This window comes from Mobula birostris, chromosome 20 (genome assembly GCF_030028105.1).
Source record: "Mobula birostris isolate sMobBir1 chromosome 20, sMobBir1.hap1, whole genome shotgun sequence".
In the NCBI taxonomy this organism is placed as follows: Eukaryota; Metazoa; Chordata; class Chondrichthyes; order Myliobatiformes; family Myliobatidae; genus Mobula; species Mobula birostris.
In genome coordinates, this window is record NC_092389.1 from 3,922,591 (window position 1) to 3,941,266 (window position 18,676).

Genomic DNA, 18,676 nt, shown 5'->3' on the forward strand with positions numbered 1-18,676 from the left:
GATCCAATTTTCCTCTCAGCTCTAATCTCCTGCCTTCTCCCCATATTCCTTCGTACCCTGACCAATCAAGGACCTATCAACCTCTGCCTTAAATAAACATAAAGACTCGGCATTACAGGTTATTTACAGTTTAACACGTGATGTCTTTGAGCACTCATTGGGGGAGATCCTGTACAAAACAACAAAGATTCACCAAGCAACCAAACTGCTGCCAATCCACAGAAGTGTCAAACAACCAACTGAAGAAACCTCTCGTGACCATAAACACAGCAGCAAAAGAGTCAAGACTCTACATGACCACATGGCAATGTATCGCACATGGACAAGTCGTAGCTTGACTAATTCAAACATTCTCTTATTCTCAGGTTATGCTTTGAAAACCACTTCATCTCTGGTAAATTGCTGCATCGCCAATTAAAGTTCCAGTGGCAACATGCCCAATTAATCATCTCTGCAGCTTCATCACAGGTGCAACACTGTATAATTGGCTTCATTGGTGACCTCTTACATCTGGGTCACAGAACTCTGGGTTCCAATGAATTGAGTAGGAAAGTCTAGGCCCATAGTTGATTAGGACTACATGTCAGAAGTGCTATCTTTCATACAACATATTAACTAAAGTGTTGTTTGCTCTCTCACTAAAGATTCCATAGGGGCTACTACAGGGGTAAAAGTAACCTAACTTTCTTATTGATAAGGCTGTATAATTAACATTGCCATTTAAAATCATTTGTACTGATTGTGTCAGCTGGTTTCTCACTGATAAACATTGTACCATCGTATACTGGTTTCTTTTTTACTCCTGCATGCCTCCAAAGAAGAACAGGGAGGATATCCCCAGAGTCCTGGACAATAATCATCCATCAATCAGCATTACTAAAAGTAGATTATCAGCCCATTATCCTGTGGTTGCTGGTCAGGATTTATTGCATACAAGTTGGCTGATCTATTCCCCACACTCCAACTGTGAATACAGTGTCAGAGTACTTCACTGGCTGTGAAGTTTTCTGATGCCATGAAAAACAGTGTCTCTCTTTCCTAGTGTCCAATGATTTCTCTATTCTCAGTCCTATTTTCTGGCTTATTTCAGAGCCCTTTTTAAAATAAGGTGTTGTTGCTTGTTGTATGTTGGCTGTGTGTTGTTCTGCTGTACATTGTAGGCATGCTATGTTGGCGCTGGAATGTACGGTGACACTTGCAGGCTGCCCGAGCACATCCTCATACCGTCTTGGTTTCTAATGCAAATGACACAATGATGTACACATGATTAATGAATAAATCTAAATCTATTTATATATATTTCAATGTTTTATAGAATGCTTTATTTAATGCTTTTCCATGGATGGCTTCCAGACCGTTCGGGCTGAATGGAAGTGCACTGAGAGCGGTAAGTGTAAAGGAGTTGGGGGCTTACTGTTCTGGTTAACAATGAATGGCGCAATCCTGGTCATATTATGATTGAGGAACATGTTTGTAGACCGGATATTGAACTTTTTGCTGTTGGACTCCGGCCATATTCCACCGAAATACAACACCGGGCGTCACGGGAGGTTGTTCCTGCCTGTGGCCATCGAACCCTGAGCCAATAGGCTGGTCCTGGACTTATTTCCATCTGGCATAGTTCGCATATTGTTGTTTGATTGTTTGTGGTTTTTGTATTGCTATATTTATGCTCTATTCTTGGTTGGTGCGGCTGTAATGAAACCCAATTTCCCTCGGGATCAATAAAGTATATTTATTTATCTATCTATCTATCTCTAGCCAATGAAGCACTTCTGAAATATCAAACAGTGAAAGCAGGAAACACTCAGCAGCTCAGACAGTATCTGTAGAGGGAGAAAAAGATTTAGTGATTCAACTCTTCAACAGAACTGACTTTCCTTCAGATTTGCAGCATCTGCAGGTTTTTAATTTTGAGTTTGTCATGGCTGTAAGGTTGCAAGTGTGGCAAACAATTTGCAAATTTTGCAAACAACAATAACCAGGAATTATGTTTATAACAAGGTTTTTGATGGGGCAAGCATTGGCCAGGACACTGAGGAGAACTCATTTACTCTTTGCTAAAGTACAGCCATAGTGTGTGCTATCCACCTGAGAGCATCTCATCTGGAAGGTGTCACCTGAAACAATAAGCACCCTGTTGGTATTGTTGTGCTGGAGTTTTTGCACTGGTAATTTGGGAACTGTACGTGCAGGGATAGAACCCAGCTCATCCAATCACCTTTCCTCCTGTGAGGTGGAACTTAATACCTAACAGTTGAATATATCAGTCATGGTAATCCAATTCTGGTTAAATAATTGGTTCATATTTGTATCCTTTCCCTTACACCACAGGTATTCTGGAAGTTAACCTACCAAAGAGTATATTATAATTAATATGACTTCCAAATCTACGTATAGCCTTTACCATCACTTAAGGTGATGGAATTTAAAATTGTGGTTTAAAAAATCGGTGACCTTGAGGACAGACTGCACAGAGGACCTTGATTTGGTGAATTTATTTGAGAAAGTTAAGCCTGTTTCTCATTGAAATAATGATCAAGTTGGTTCAAAGATAGGCACCATATAGCAATAATCTAGACAGAGAGATTGTTTCTAATGCAGACGTCCACACAACTCCAGACTGTAGCTTCCGGCATCAAGTCTGGACAAATATCCCCAGATTCCTGTTCAGCACCTAGGAGAGCTCCCTGCTGTCGATCTAGCACCCCGTGGCTCTCAGCACTGTTTATTTTCAAATTGATCAAATTCTAGACGAGAGTTTGAGTAAATAAGAGAGAGGTGACCTGATGAGATAAGGGGACAGTGTTGGGTGCGAGCTGAGAGTGCCACGAGAATAACAGAACTCTAAGCTATTTTGGTGAATTTTATCCTGGAAGTTGACCCTTTTTCGAACTGAAGCCTTAATGAGGTTGCATTATAATTAAGCACAGTATAACATTAATTAGACTAGAGAGATCTCTGAAACCAGCCCTCATCGCTTAAGAGTCTCAGAGAGGGCAATCAACTCTCCTTTCATAATCTGGGTTAGCAGCCTCACACTTTACCAGTCCATTATTGCAACCGGATGACTGATTATTCAAAGCAATGCTTGATTGCAATAAAGAAAGTAAAAAAAAATGTGACTGCCCAATGATTCAGTAAGTGGACACAATGTCCAATGTCAATCTTTGCCTGGTGCTGAGTTTACTTATCTCAGCTGTCATAAGAAAGCTTGGTCTCTGTTTCTCCAAGGAAAAAGAAAGAGAAAACTAACTCAGTGTGATGGTGCATTGCCCCTATAGTATAGAAACACATAGATGATAAGTGAAAATAAAACTGGGTGTGCCTCACAGTTAAACAGGCTGCGGACATCCTCAGTGGAAGCTCTCTCATGTAAATAGATGCCTGGAACCAAATCCCTGCACCCTTAGATCTGTTCAGGATGGTCAAGGCTGTTAAACAGTGGCATCATTAAGGCCTTCTCTATCTTTGCAAATCAAGTACTCATTTAGATACTTTTTAAGCATTGTGGGGGATTCCACCTTCACCCCACCCTCAGGCGGGGAGTTCCCAATTCCAACTGCATTCCAGCCAATAAAAAGACCCTCCTCAGATCTCCCCTAAGTACCCCTTCCTTACTTTAAACATCTCTGCTATGGGGAGAAGCTTCTTATTATTTCATTGAGCTACAGCACAGAACAGGCCCTTCTGGCATTCGAGTCCACACCACCCAGCAATCCCAATTTAATCTTAGCCTAATTGTGGGAGAATTTACAATGATCAATTAACCTACCGACTAACGTCACTGGTACTGTAAAGTGTTGTGCTACCACCACACTTCCATGCCACACCAATTCTTGCTCTTTAACCTGTTTATTCCTCTCAAAATTTTGCAATGATCTTAAACCTGTGTCCTCTAATTGCTGACCTGCTACTGGAGACAGACTCTCCAACAAAATATTGACACCACCTATCAAATCTGCTCTTAGTACTGACTGCAAACTTCAATTCCCTCCCGTTAATTGAAATCTTTCATCTGGCACCATTTTAGAAAAGCACTAACTCCTCTCAAAGCCCTAAAGTATGCTGCCCTATCCTAAAGTACGCAGCTCAGATTTGATAATCAGGTTAACTAAAAATTTAGTGTAACTTCCCTTTCAACATTAACCACATTCTCTCAACAAACTGAAGCAGGGTATGGGGACAGCTTCAGGCCTGGATAATTTGACTTCAGTGGATAGTGGTTGTCCCACACATTCTGACTTGATACCTGCTTCCTCTGTGCTGACAGTTAATTCTTTGCTTGATTCACTTCTGCCGATCTTGTTGAATGAGTAGATCCTTATACTGTAGACGGATGCTGGGTGCAGATCCACAATGTTGGCCTGGTTTATGGTTGGGTTGATATTCCGAGTACTCTGCTTTAAGTCCCACGAGTCTGTTGGTGAGAGAAGAAGCAATTGTTTTTTTAATAGGATCTGATATAATGAAATTTGAACCCAGAAGATAATGATGAAAAATTTCTGAGACAATAATTTCAACTTTAAGGCTTGTATCCTAATGCCCCAACCTTACATTCCTACATTAAATAGTGACTGTCCTTTAGGAGTAATGAATTGCCTATAAAAGAATTTGGGAAGTCCAGAGGTTATGAAGGGTGTGACACAGATGTAAATATTTCCCTTTAAACAATTTGCTTCTATACACCTGAAATCAGCAGGAACACCATGTGCTTCTAGACTGAGTATTGAAATCAGGAATGGGATTGGTATTAGCTTGTTGTTGTTTCATGTACCAACTTACAATGGAAAAACTTGTCTTGCAAACTGTTCATACAGATCAAATGATTACACACTACATTGAGCTAGAATAAGGTAAAACAATAACAATGCAGAATAAAATGTAAAAGCTAACAACAAAGTGCAGTGCAAGTAAATGATAAGGTGCACGATCATAACAAGGTAGATTGTGCAACCAACAGTCCATCTTATCACAACCGTGGGACAGAAGCTATCCTTGAGCCTGGTAGTACGTGCTTTCAAGCTATTGTATCTTTTGACTGATGAGAGAGAGGAGAAGAGAGAATGTCTGGGGTGGCTGGGATCTTTGATTGTGCTGGCTGCTCTACTGAGGCAGCGAGAAGTATAGATACAGTTCATCAAGAGAAGGTCAGTTGCTGGAATGTGCTGAGCTGTATCCACAACTCTCCGTACTTTCTTGTAGTTACGTGCAAAGCAGTTGCCATACCAAGCCATTCTGCATACAGACTGAATGCTTTCTATGGTGCATCGATAAAATTTGGTAAGAGTCAATAGGAATATGCCAAATTTTTTTAGCCTCCTGAGGAGGTAGAGGCATTGGTGAGTTTTTTTGACCATGCCATCAACATGGTCGGCCCAGGATAAGCTATTGGTGATGTTCACACCAAAAAATTTGAAGCTCTCAAACACAACATGTGCACCACCCCTCTTCCTAAAGCCAATGACCAGCTCTTTTGTTCTGCTGACACTAAGGGAAAGGTTGCTGTCATGACATCATGTCCCTAAGCTCTTGATTCCCTTGTACTCCAATTCATTGTTATTTGAAATATCGCCCACTAGAGTAGTATCATCAGCAAACTTGTAGACAAAGTTAGAGCCATTCCCATTTCAGAAAAGTCTTAATTCCAAAATGCTTCAATCAAATCATCAGATAATCCAAGATTTTAGTCAGGGAAGTTATATTCTGTTTTTTCACAAAAGTTACTCAATACAAATACTCACTTCAGTGAAAAACAGGGTCAAGTTAATTGGTCAGATTTTAAGGGTTGCATGCTTGACAGCATAACATTTGTAATCCTGATGGTTCAGCATGACATGGGTCAGAGAGAATCCACCTTCCTCTAATTAGTCCCAATAACTTATAAAGAGTGCTTCTTCGTCCTACAGTAGCTAGTTTAGTATTCTGGGCCCTGAACCGATGATCCAGAGACATATATTTGAATTTCCCCACAGCTACTGAATTTAAATTGAAGTCTGTAAATAAATCTAGAACAGAACACTAGCATTATTGATGAAGATCATGAAATACCAGACGGTTGTAAACAAAAACATCTCTTTTATTAGGTCACTCCAAGCACAATGCTGCTCTCCTTAATGACTCTTGTCTACATGTGCCTCTTGGGGTACCTGAACTGTCCCAGATCGATTGCAATAATATGGCAAATCTGCATGTGGGCAATGGATTGCGTGGTGAATCAACTGGGCCTCCTACCTGTGGAAGGCCCCTTTCTTTGTACGTGGGCTTTCAAGAGCATGTTCTTATCTTGGCGGGCCTAGTTCATCACTCCCACGCTGTAAGTTGCCAACTGTGTACTATGGCTAAAGTGACTCAGTCAAATCATTTAATCCTACTACTCCATTATTGTTTTTGCTCTGCACATACATAGAACTAACAATGGCAGTCAACTCCTAATCACCTTCTGCAAGGGCCTAGCAAGTCACTAAGTTCAGCAGACAACAACAAATGGGAGGCTCTGTCAGAAACATCTAACCCTTTTTAATAATAAAAATAGCAAATGTACTGTGTTTCCATCTGGTATGCACCATTTTCTGGTCTAAAGACTTTGCAAAATATCCCAATGCAACTGGAAGTGACATTCTAGCTCTTGTGGGTATAGCCTTGCCACTGCTTTATACCCCTTCCTTCACTATGCCCAATACTCTACACTTGTGGAGGTAACAATGGCAGATCTCACAGTCATATAACACGAAAAAGGACCTTCAGCACAACTCATCTATGCCAATCAAGATGCCCATCTACGCTAGCTTCTTTTGCTTATATTTGGCCTCTATGCCTCTAAACCTTTCCTATCCATGTACCCGTTCAAATGTCTTTGAAAGTTTGTTATTGGAACTGAAACGGATGTGCTATTGTCACATCCATTGAGGTACAGTGAAAAGCTTGCCTTGCATACTGTTCGACCAGATCAATTCATTACACAGTGCACTGAAATAGAACAAGGTAAAGCAATAACAATGCAGAATGAATGTAACAGCTCCAGAGAAAGTGGTAAACAATCATGTGCAAGACCATAACAAAGTGGATTGTAAGATGAAGAGTCTATTTTATTGTACTATGGAACCATTCAATAGTCTGTACCTGTCTCAACCACTTCCTCAGGCGGCTTGTTCCATATAACTACCAGCTTCTGTGTTAAATAGATGTCCCTTAGGTCCCTGTTAAAATTTTTACCTCTTATCTTAAATTTAAGCCCTCATGTACTTAATTCTCATTTGCTCTCCAAAAGTTAAGTGGTCCAAATTTCCATCTGTGCTGTGGTGGTGTTTAATGGGAGTGGGATGCTTCTTTAAATTCTGGTGTTTCATCCAGGGCTGGAAGCTTGTCCATGTGGGTCTGAACAGGTGCCAGTGACCAATAGAATGGTGTATTGGCAATGGCCAATTGGGAAATGAATGCCATCTGCAGTAAATTAAATCTACATCCAGTGGCCACTTTATTAGGTACACCAGTACTTCTCCTTATTAATACATATATCAAATCAGGCAGTCATGTGGCAGCAACTCAATGAATAAAAGAATGCAGACATGGTCAAGAGGTTCAGTTGTTGTTCAAAACCAACATCAGAGTGGGGAAGAGATGTGATCTAAATGACCTTGGCCATGGAATGATGATTGGTGCCAGACAGGGTGGTTCGAGTATCTCAGAAACTGCTGATCTCCTGGGATTTTCACACACAACAGTCTCCAGAGTTTACAGAGAATAGTGCAAAAAAAGGAAAAATCTAGTGAGTGGCAGTTCTGTGGGTGAAAACACCTTGTTAATGAGAGAGGTCAGAGGAGAATGGTCAGACTGGTTCAAGCTGACAGGAAGGTGACAGTAACTCAAATAACCACACGTTACAACAGTGCTGTGCAGAAGAGCATCTCCGAATGCACAATACATTGAACCATGAAGTGGATGGGCTACAGCAGCAGAAGACCATGAACATACACTCAGTGGCCACTTTATTAGGTACAGGAGGCACATAATAAGGTGGTCACTGAGTGTATATTACAAAGATTTGGAAGTACAGCCTCTATATTCCATTCCATATTGGGAAGAACAAATTTAACCCAAAGTTAAATCTGATAAAGGGCATATTATCAAAAAGAAGGACTTGAGCTAATTTATAAACCTGTATATCATCAATTAATTTATGTACAGAAAACATGGAAATCAACAATAATTATGCTTAAACCCAACAGATTTTGTTTATAGGCAATGGCAATCCCTTACAATAATTTATTTATATCAGTAAACCTGATAGGAATGTATTAAATATATGCATGGATTAACTAAAAAAAACTTGTCAGATTAGAATTGATTATACAGAAGGATGATGAATGAAACACCCAACAATCTTATCAAACTCTGATAGAATACACTGTATATAATTAATATTTGCAGCCCTTGTACAATATTAATTTACAAAATTTAATCATATTTTAATCTCTCCTGGTATGGCAGCAACAGGATTTAGATTTCTAGCAATGAATTTAAATTGTCAATTAGAAGCCTTGAATAAGTGCTGCACTCCCCTTAATGATGTCTCGGGAGCTGTGTTGAGATTGGATTTTAAACGCAGTGTAAAGGTGGTGTTCAAAGGACCTTCAATGCTTACAGGACAGTAAGAATTAACACACTTTATAGGACGTGCTCTGTTTAATGGTCGACCAAGACAGAATGAAGCCTTAGGGCATCTTAACATTTACATCAACGTGTTTTAATGTTGTATCTTAACGTATACTCAGTGGCCACTTTACTAAGTACCTCCTGTTCCGAATAAAGTGGCCACTGAGTGCATATTCATGGTCCATCTGCTGCTGTAGCCCATCCACTTCTAGATTCAATTTGTTGTGTGTTCAGAGATGCTCTTCTGCACACCACACCACTGCTCTAATGTGAGGTTATTTGAGTTACTGTCACCTTCCTGTCAGCTTGAATCAGTTTGGCCATTCTCCTCTGACCTCTCTCATTAACAAGATGTTTTCACCCACGGAACTGGATGTTTTTTTTTGTTTTTCATACCATTCTCTGTAAACTCTAGAAGCTGTTGTATGTGAAAATCCCAGGAGATCAGCAGTTTCTGAGATACTCAAACCACCCCATCTGGCACCAACAAAGTCATGGTCAAAGTCACTTAGATCACATTTCTTCCTCCATTGTGATGTTTGGTCTGAACAATAACTGAGCCCTTGACCATGTCTGCATGCTTTTTATGCATTGAGTTGCTGCCACATGACTGGCTGATTAGATATTTACATTAACAAACAGGTGTACCTAATATAGTGGCCACTAAGTATAACTTAGCACTGCCTTGATTTGGCAGGTCCTTCAGAGGTTGGAACAGAAGACTGTGCTTGAATTTGTTACTGGCACTTTAAGCATAACATTGGTCACTCAATTAAAACTACCTTGCACGTTAAGTTCCTGAAAACTGAGGTGCTCTTAAATGGAGAGGCTGGGGCCTATTAGGTATTATTCAAAGGGTTCCATATACAAGGATTGCCTTCAGAGAGTTCAGGGTTTCCTATCAGGCACTTTCCTTATCTTTCTATCATCTCAACTCCACTGTCCCTTCACTCCAATGTCCTCAGCAACATTCCAATGCCCATGTTCTGCAGTCCACTTTACCGTCTGCATGAAGCCTCCCATCAACTGCTTGAGCCTTCCCCACACAAATCTCCATCCAAAGCCCCACACTCACATAATCATCTCTCAGACCCCTTCCTCTGTGATCACCAAAATGGGAGATTATGGATTAAGGGCCTCTCCTATCAACCACATTGCTTTGAGTCTTGAGCAATGCTTTAACACACCATACAGACCCTGTAGAAATGGGCCTTTTGGCCCAATTCTTTTGCCTCAGTTCTTCAGCCTCTATTTCTGTCTCCTGAGTAAATATAGATCCAAACAGTACATTTAAGATCTGCCCCTTCTCTTTTAGCTTCATACGTCAACGACCACACTGATCTTCAAGATGACGAGTTTTGTACCTTGCTATCATTTTGCTCTTGATATACCCATAAAAACATTTGGTATTTTCCTTCATCCTGTCTTTTAAAATATAAGACATGTGAGCAGAATTAGGCTATTTGGCCCATTCCGTCTGCTTCATCATTCAATCATGACTGATTATTTTCCCTCTCAACCCCATTCTCCTGCCTTCTCCCCATAACCTTTCATGTCCTTACTAATCAGGAACCCTCCTGATTTCTTCTCATAACCCAAGGTCTATTACTGGTGCAACACACACAAAATGCTGGAGGAACTCAGCAGGCATTTACGGAAAAGAGTACAGTCAACGTTTCAGGCCGAGACCCCTTCGGCAGGACTGGAGAGAAAAAGCTGAGGAGATTTAAAAGGTGGGGGGAGGTGAGAGAGAAACAGAAGGCAATAGTTGAAACCTGAAGGGGGAGGGATGAAGTAAAGAGCTGGGAGGTTGATTGGTGAGAGACAGAAGACCATGGAAGAAAGAAAAGGGGGAGGAGCACCAGAGGGAGGTGATGGGTGGGCAAGGAGATAGGTGAGAGAAGGAAAAAGGGATGGGAAATAGTGAAAGGTGGGGGGGACATTACCAGAACTTTGATAAATCAATGTTCATGCCATCAGGCTGGAGGCTACCCAGAGAGAATATAAGTGTTGTTCCTCCAACCTTAGTGTGGCCTCATTCCGACAGTGGAGGAGGCCATGGATGGACATATCAGAATGGGAATGGAAAGTGGAATTAAAATGGGTGGCCACTGGGAGATCCCGCTTTTTCTAGCAGATAGAGCATAGATGCTCGGTGAAGCGGTCTCCCAATCTACGTCAGGTCTCACTGATATACAGGAGGCCACACCAGGAGCACCAGACACAGTAGATGACCCCAATAGACTCACGGGCTCAGTGTTGCCTCACCTGGAAGGTCTGTTTAGGGCCCTGAATGGGGAGAAAATTCAAACATCAATGGGCTTCAATAGGTATATTTAGAGAAATGTGTACAATACACATCCTGAAATCAGAGGTGCAGCAGGTCTTAGGAGTCCTTGTACAAGACTCCCAGAATGTTAATTCACAGGTTGAGTCTGTGATAAAGAACGCAAATGCAATGTTGACATTCATTTCAATGGAAATAGAATATAAAAACAAGGAGATAATATGCTGAAGCTTTATAAGATACTAGTCAGGCTGCACTTGGAGCATTGTCAACAGTTTTGGGCCCTTTATCTCAGAAAGGATGGGTTATCATTGGAGAGAATCCAGAGGAGGTTCACGAGGATGATTCTGGGAATGAAGGGGTTAACATATGAGGAGCATTTGGCAGCTTTGGGCTTGAACTCACTAGAATTTAGAAGAATGCATGGGGATCTCATTAAAACCCACCAAATGTTGAAAGGACTAGATAGGGTGGATATGGAGAGGATGTTTCCTATGGTGGGGGTATCCAGAACGAGATGGTACAGCCTCAAAATTGAGGGGTGACCTTTTAGAACAGCGGTAAGGAGGGATTTTTTTTTAGCCAAAGAGTGGTGAATCTGTGGAATACTCTGCCACAGACTGCAGTGGAGGCCAAGTCTGTGGGTATACTTGAAGTGGAAGTTGCTAAGATTCCTGTTTGGTTGGGGCATCAAGAGGTATGGTGAAAGGGCAGATGTGGGGGGGTTGAATGGGATCCGGGATTAGCCATGATGAAATGGCAGAGTGAACTTGATGGGCCGAATGGCCTGATTCTGCTCCTATGTCTTAAAGTCTAATGGTCTATTGGACTGTGTTGTCATTGATGAAAATGACACATTTCAGAGTATCTTTTGATGAACATCTGACAAATAAAGCTAACCTTTAGTCACAGATATCAGAATGAGTGAGGTGGTTGAACACAAGGAGAAAAGTTTTAAAAAAACAAGGTGCTAGTGGTTTAGAAATCAATATATGTTAGAGGCCTTATGCTCAATGAAAGGGACCAGGTATGATGTGGTGGAGCTTTGCTTTATTGGAGAGGAAGGCAGAGATCAACCGGGAGGTAACTGGAATGGCTGAAAGCAGGAATGTGAGGCAGATGACAAAGGCAACTGAAATGATGGCCATGCCATATCCTATGATAGAGGTGATACAGGCGCTTATCATGGGGTTTAATCTGGTTTACAAAGTGGGAAGTTTGGGGACTGGAATGAGGCTAAACACTTGGAAGACATCGGTGCACAGTGAAATGATTGCCAATGCAGTGAGATCAGTGACTACCCACCTGACTTGTTCTTATATTCAATGTCAAAGCCAAGGATAAGACTGTTCCCATCAAATCGCTGTGTCCAGCGGAGATTCATGCTGCGGGCCTTCACTTCTCTGATCTCCAGCTCAGGAGGGTCAGGTGGCTCTGTGGAGGATACAGATATACAGGAGTTAATTAACTCTTTCCTGTACAGTTTTCTTGCTATGTGTAACATTTTCATCCATACAATGATGCAATTCAGCTTATCAAAATCAAGTAACAACTGAAGTACAATTCTCCGGGAACAGCCATGCATAAGCATTCCACTGCCACTGGCCTGAATGACTTCTGCCCAGTTGCACTCACCCCCACCATCGCAAAGTGTTTAGAGAGTGGTTCTATCACATCTGAATTCCTGTCTGCCCACTACCCTGGACCCCCATTAATTTGCCTATCGCACCAGCAGGTCCACAGAGGACGCCATCTCCAAGGCACTTCACTCTGCCCTGACCCATCTGGACAGCCCCAACTCTTACGTCAGAATGCTGTTCATTGGCTTTAGTTCGGCATTCAATACTGTGATCCCCTCCAAGCTGATCGCTAAACTTCACCAGCTTGGTATCGGCTCATCCGTCTGCAATTGGACCTTGGACTTTCTGACTAACAGACCCCAATCAGTTAAGTTAGACAACCTCTCCTCCTCCACTCTCACCCTGAACACCGGCGTGCCTCAAGGCTGTGTGCTGAGCCTTCTTCTGTACTCCCTTTTCACCTATGACTGCGTTCCTGTACATGGTTCTAACTCCATAATCAAGTTCGCAGACGACACCACGGTGGTTGGTCTGATCAGAGGGTTGATGAGACGGCCTACAGAGACCAGGTCCAGCACCTGGCCGTGTGGTATGCCGACAACAACCAGGCCCTTAACGCCCAGAAGACCAAGGAGATCATTGTGGACTTCAGGCATGCTAGGAGCCACACTCACGTCCCCACCTACATCAACGGAGCTGTAGTGGAGCGTGTATCAAGCTTCAACTTCCTTGGTGTCCACACTTCCGAGGATCTCACTTGGTCCCTGAACTCCTCCATCCTGACCAAAAAGGCACAACAGTGCCCTTATTTCCTGCGGAGCATCAAGAAAGCTCACCTCTGTCCCAGGATACTGACGGACTTTTACCGCTGTACCATTGAGAGCATACTCACCAACTGCGTCTCAGTGTGGTATGGCAATTGTCCCGTATCGGACCGCAAAGCACTCCAGCGTGTGGTGAACACTGCCCAGTGGATTATCGGCACCCAATTGCCCACCATTGAGAACATCTACCATAAACGCTGCCTGGGCAGGGTGAAAAGCATTATCAAGGATGCATCTCACCCTGACCATGGACTTTTTACTCTCCTCCCATCCGGTAGGCGCTACAGGAGCCTCCATTCCCGCACCAGCAGGCACAGGAAGAGCTTCTTCTCTGAGGCAGTGACCCTGCTGAACCTCACTTCACAGCGCCACGCAGTATTGCATCCATATTGTACTGTCTCAGTACTTTTATATTTGTGTGCTGTAGCACTTACTTTTTATTCATAGTTATTTTGCAAATAACACTATTCTTTGCATTTCTGGTTAGATGCTAAATGCATTTCATTGGCTTTGTATCTGTACTTGGCACAATGACAATAAAGTTGAATCTAATCTAATCTAAGTTGTGATGATTTATGAAATTTGCATTAATTATTTTGCTGCCATTGTTTAGAAACTAAAGTAAAAGAAGTTCAACACAGAATAAGAAATGGTTTGGATAAGTAACTGCTGCCTTCCACTGTTGACAAAAAAAGGAAGAAGCTTTCAAGGAAAAGAATCAAAGGAGAGTAGCAGTGAGGTTAATCAACTCATTAAACTCTCCTCCACTCACAGCGTTACTGGGACATGGCAGTCTTGGTCTATGACCTTGTTAAACCCCACACAAAAAGAACTTCAAACACTCCAGATGGTTTTTCAGTTTAACAGCATCTGAGGTCACTTGGTCAAAATGATGAGAGTTAATTTCAATCACAGGACTTCCATACTATCTAAATGGTGATCATAAAGGACTTGCCCAGGTGTTCCTTGATAATTGGGCATTGGTACAGGGCATTGGTGAGACTGCACCTGAAGCACTACATACATATATGGTCTTCCTCTTCAGGAATAATTTGAGGCATTTCAGACTGATTGTGAATGGGACTGGTTTCATGGATAAAATGGTTCTCTTATAAAGAAATTCTGAGCAGGTTGGGCTCATATACATTAATGTTTAGATGAATAGATGTGATCTCAATGAAACTTATATGATTTTTAAAGTGTTTGACAAACTAGATGGTGAGAAAATGCTTCCCTTAATGAGGGAAATCAAAGGCATGGTTTCAGAACGACAGGTGTCCAGTTAAGGTAGCGATGAGAAGATTGAGAGTCATTGAAATACTTCTCCCTTGATATTATTGGAGTCGACATTCGATATACATCCGGTGGCCACTTTATTAGATACAGCTGTACACCTGCTCTTTAATGAAAATATCAAATCAGCCGATTATGTGGCAGCAGCTCAATGCGTAAAAGCATGCAGACGTAGTCAGGGGGTTTAGTTGCTGTTCAGACTAAACACCAGAGTGAGGAAGAAATGTGATCTAAGTGACTTTGACCATGAAATGATTGTTGGTGCCAGATGGGGTGGTTTGAGTATCTCAGAAACTGCTGATCTCCTGGGATTTCCATGCACAGCAGTCTCTAGAGTTACAGAGAATGGTGAGAAAAACAAAAAAAAACATTCAGTGAGCAACAGCTCTGTGGGTGAAAATGTCTTGTTAATGAGGGAGGTCAGAGGAGAATAGCCAGACTGGTTCAAGCTGACAGGAAAGTGACAGTAACTCAAATAACCACACATTACAACAGCTGTGTGCAGAAGAGCACCTCTGAATGCACAACTTGTAGAACCGTGAAGTGTGTGTATACTACAGCAGCAGAAGACCACACTGGGTTCCACTCCTGTACCGAATAAAGTGGCCACTGAGTTTACTTAAGGCTGAGTTTGGTATAGAAACATAGAAAATAGGTGCAGGAGTAGGCCATTCGGCCCTTCAAGCCTGCACCGCCATTCCGTATGATCATGGCTGATCATCCAACTCAGAACCCTGCACCAGCCTTCCCCCCATACCCCCTGATCCCTTCAGCCACAAGGGCCAAATCTAACTCCCTCTTAAATATAGCCAATGAACTGGCCTCAACTGTTTCCTGTGGCAGAGAATTCCACAGATTCACCACTCTCTGTGTGAAGAAGTTTTTCCTAATCTCGGTCCTAAAAGGCTTCCCCTTTATCCTCAAACTGTGACCCCTCGTTCTGGACTTCCCCAGCATCGGGAACAATCTTCCTGCATCTAGCCTGTCCAACCCCTTTAGGATTTTATACGTTTCAGTAAGATCCCCCCTCAATCTTCTAAATTCCAACGAGTATAAGCCTAGTCGATCCAGTCTTTCATCATATGAAAGTCCTGCCATCCCAGGAATCAATCTGGTGAACCTTCTTTGTACTCCCTCTATGGCAAGGATGTCTTTCCTCAGATTAGGGGACCAAAACTGTACACAATATTCCAGGTGCAGTCTCACCAAGGCCTTGTACAACTGCAGTTAACCTCCCTGCTCCTGTACTCGAATCCTCTTGCTATGAATGCCAGCATACCATTCACCTTTTTCATCGCCTGCTGTACCTGCATGCCCACTTTCAATGACTGGTGTATAATGACACCCAGGTCTCGTTGCACCTCCCCTTTTCCTAATCGACCACCATTCAGCTAATAATCTGTTTTCCTGTTTTTGCCACCAAAGTGGATAACTTCACATTTATCCACATTAAATTGCATCTGCCATGAATTTGCCCACTCACCTAACCTATCCAAGTCACCCTGCATCCTCTTAGCATCCTCCTCACAGCTAACACTGCCACCCAGCTTCGTGTCATCCATAAACTTGGAGATGCTGCATTTAATTCCCTCATCTAAGTCATTAATATATATTGTAAACAACTGGGGTCCCAGCACTGAGCCTTGCGGTACCCCACTAGTCACCGCCTGCCATTCTGAAAAGGTCCCGTTTATTCCCACTCTTTGCTTCCTGTCTGCCAACCAATTCTCTATCCACATCAATACCTTACCCCCAATACTGTGTGCTTTAAGTTTGTACACTAATCTCCTGTGTGGGACCTTGTCAAAAGCCTTTTGAAAATCCAAATATACCACATCCACTGGTTCTCCCCTATCCACTCTACTAGTTACATCCTCAAAAAATTCTATGAGATTCGTTAGACATGATTTTCCTTTCACAAATCCATGCTGACTTTGTCCGATGATTTCACCGCTTTCCAAATGTGCTGTTATCACATCTTTGATAACTGACTCCAGCATTTTCCCCACTACCAATGTCAGGCTAACCGGTCTATAATTCCCTGGTTTCTCTCTCCCTCCTTTTTTAAAAAGCGGGTTTACATTAGCCACCCTCCAATCCTCAGGAACTAGTCCAGAATCTAAAGAGTTTTGAAAAATTATCACTAATGCATCCACTATTTCTTGGGCTACTTCCTTAAGCACTCTGGGATGCAGACCATCTGGCCCTAGGGATTTATCTGCCTTTAATCCCTTCAATTTACCTAACACCACTTCCCTACTAACATGTATTTCCCTCAGTTCCTCCATCTCACTGGACCCTCCGTCCCCTACTATTTCTGGAAGATTATTTATGTCCTCCTTAGTGAAGACAGAACCAAAGTAGTTATTCAATTGGTCTGCCATGTCCTTGCTCCCCATATTCAATTCACCTGTTTCTGTCTGTAGGGGACCTACATTTGTCTTAACCAATCTTTTTCTTTTCACATATCTATAAAAGCTTTTACAGTCAGTTTTTATGTTCCCTGCCAGTTTTCTCTCATAATCTTTTTTCCCCTTGCTAATTAAGCCCTTTGTCCTCCTCTGCTGGACTCTGAATTTCTCCCAGTCCTCGGGTGAGCCACTTTTTCTGGCTAATTTGTATGCTTCTTCTTTGGAATTGATACTATCCCTAATTTCCCTTGTCAGCCACGGGTGCACTACCTTCCTTGATTTATTATTTTGCCAAACTGGGATGAACAATTGTTGTAGTTCATCCATGCAACCTTTAAATGCTTGCCATTGCACATCCACCGTCAACCCTTTAAGTGTCATTTGCCAGTCTATCTTAGATAATTCACATCTCATACCTTCAAAGTTACCCTTCTTTAAGTTCAGAACCTTTGTTTCTGAATTAACTATGTCACTCTCCATCTTAATAAAGAATTCCACCATATTATGGTCACTCTTACCCAAGGGGCCTCTCACGACAAGATTGCTAATTAACCCTTCCTCATTGCTCAATACTAGGTCTAGAATAGCCTGCTCTCTAGTTGGTTCCTCGACATGTTGGTTCAAAAAACCATCCCGCATACATTCCAAGAAATCCTTTTCCTCAGCACCCTTACCAATTTGGTTCACCCAATCTATATGTAGATTGAAGTTACCCATTATAACTGCTGTTCCTTTATTGCACACATTTCTAATTTCCTGTTTAATACCATCCCCAACCTCACTACTACTGTTTGGTGGCCTGTGCACAACTCCCACCAGCATTTTCTGCCCCTTAGTGTTATGCAGCTCTACCCATATCGATTCCACATCCTCCCGGCTAATGTCCTTCCTTTCTATTGCGTTAATCTCCTCTCTAACCAGCAATGCTCCCCCACCTCCTTTTCTTTCATGTCTATCCTTCCTGAATATTGAATATCCCTGAATGTTGAGCTCCCATCCCTGGCCACCCTGGAGCCATGTCTCTGTGATCCCAACTATATCATATTCATTGATAACAATCTGCATTTTTAATTCATCCACCTTGTTACGAATGCTCCTTGCATTGACACACAAAGCCTTCAGGCTTGCTTTTACAACACTCTTAGCCCTTATACAATTATGTTGAAAAGTGGCCCTTTTTGATTTTTGCCCTGGACTCGCCAGCCTGCCATCTTTACTTTTCACCTTACTACTTTTTGCTTCTACCCTCATTTTACACCCCTCTGTCTCTCTGCACTTGTTCCCATCCCCCTGTTGTGAACTAACCTCCTCTCTCCTAGTCTCTTTAATTTGATTCCCACCCCCCAACCATTCTAGTTTAAAGTCACCTCAGTAGCCCTCGCAAATCTCCCTGCCAGGATATTGGTCCCCCTAGGGTTCAAGTGTAACCCGTCCCTTTTGTACAGGTCATACCTGCGCCAAAAGAGGTCCCAATGATTCAAAAACTTGAATCCCTGCCCCCTGCTCCAATCCCTCAGCCACGCATTTATCCTCCACCTCATTGCATTCCTACTCTCACTGTCGCGTGGCACAGGCAGTAATCCCGAGATTACTACCTTTGCGGTCCTTTTTCTCAACTCCCTTCCT

The 18,676-nt window shown here is 42.3% G+C and overlaps 1 protein-coding gene across 1 annotated transcript in view; it reads right to left on the reverse strand.

The window, feature by feature from the left end:
* The window catches only part of dscaml1 (Down syndrome cell adhesion molecule like 1), a 781,005-nt gene that overhangs the window by 217,152 nt on the left and 545,177 nt on the right, over positions 1 to 18,676 (reverse strand). Inside the window, exons 14-15 of the mRNA XM_072283885.1 lie at positions 12,248 to 12,376; positions 4,253 to 4,420 (exon numbers count right to left, since the gene is read on the reverse strand). Of these exons, the coding sequence (XP_072139986.1) occupies positions 4,253 to 4,420; positions 12,248 to 12,376 (297 nt within the window). The remainder of the gene's footprint in view (positions 1 to 4,252; positions 4,421 to 12,247; positions 12,377 to 18,676) is intronic.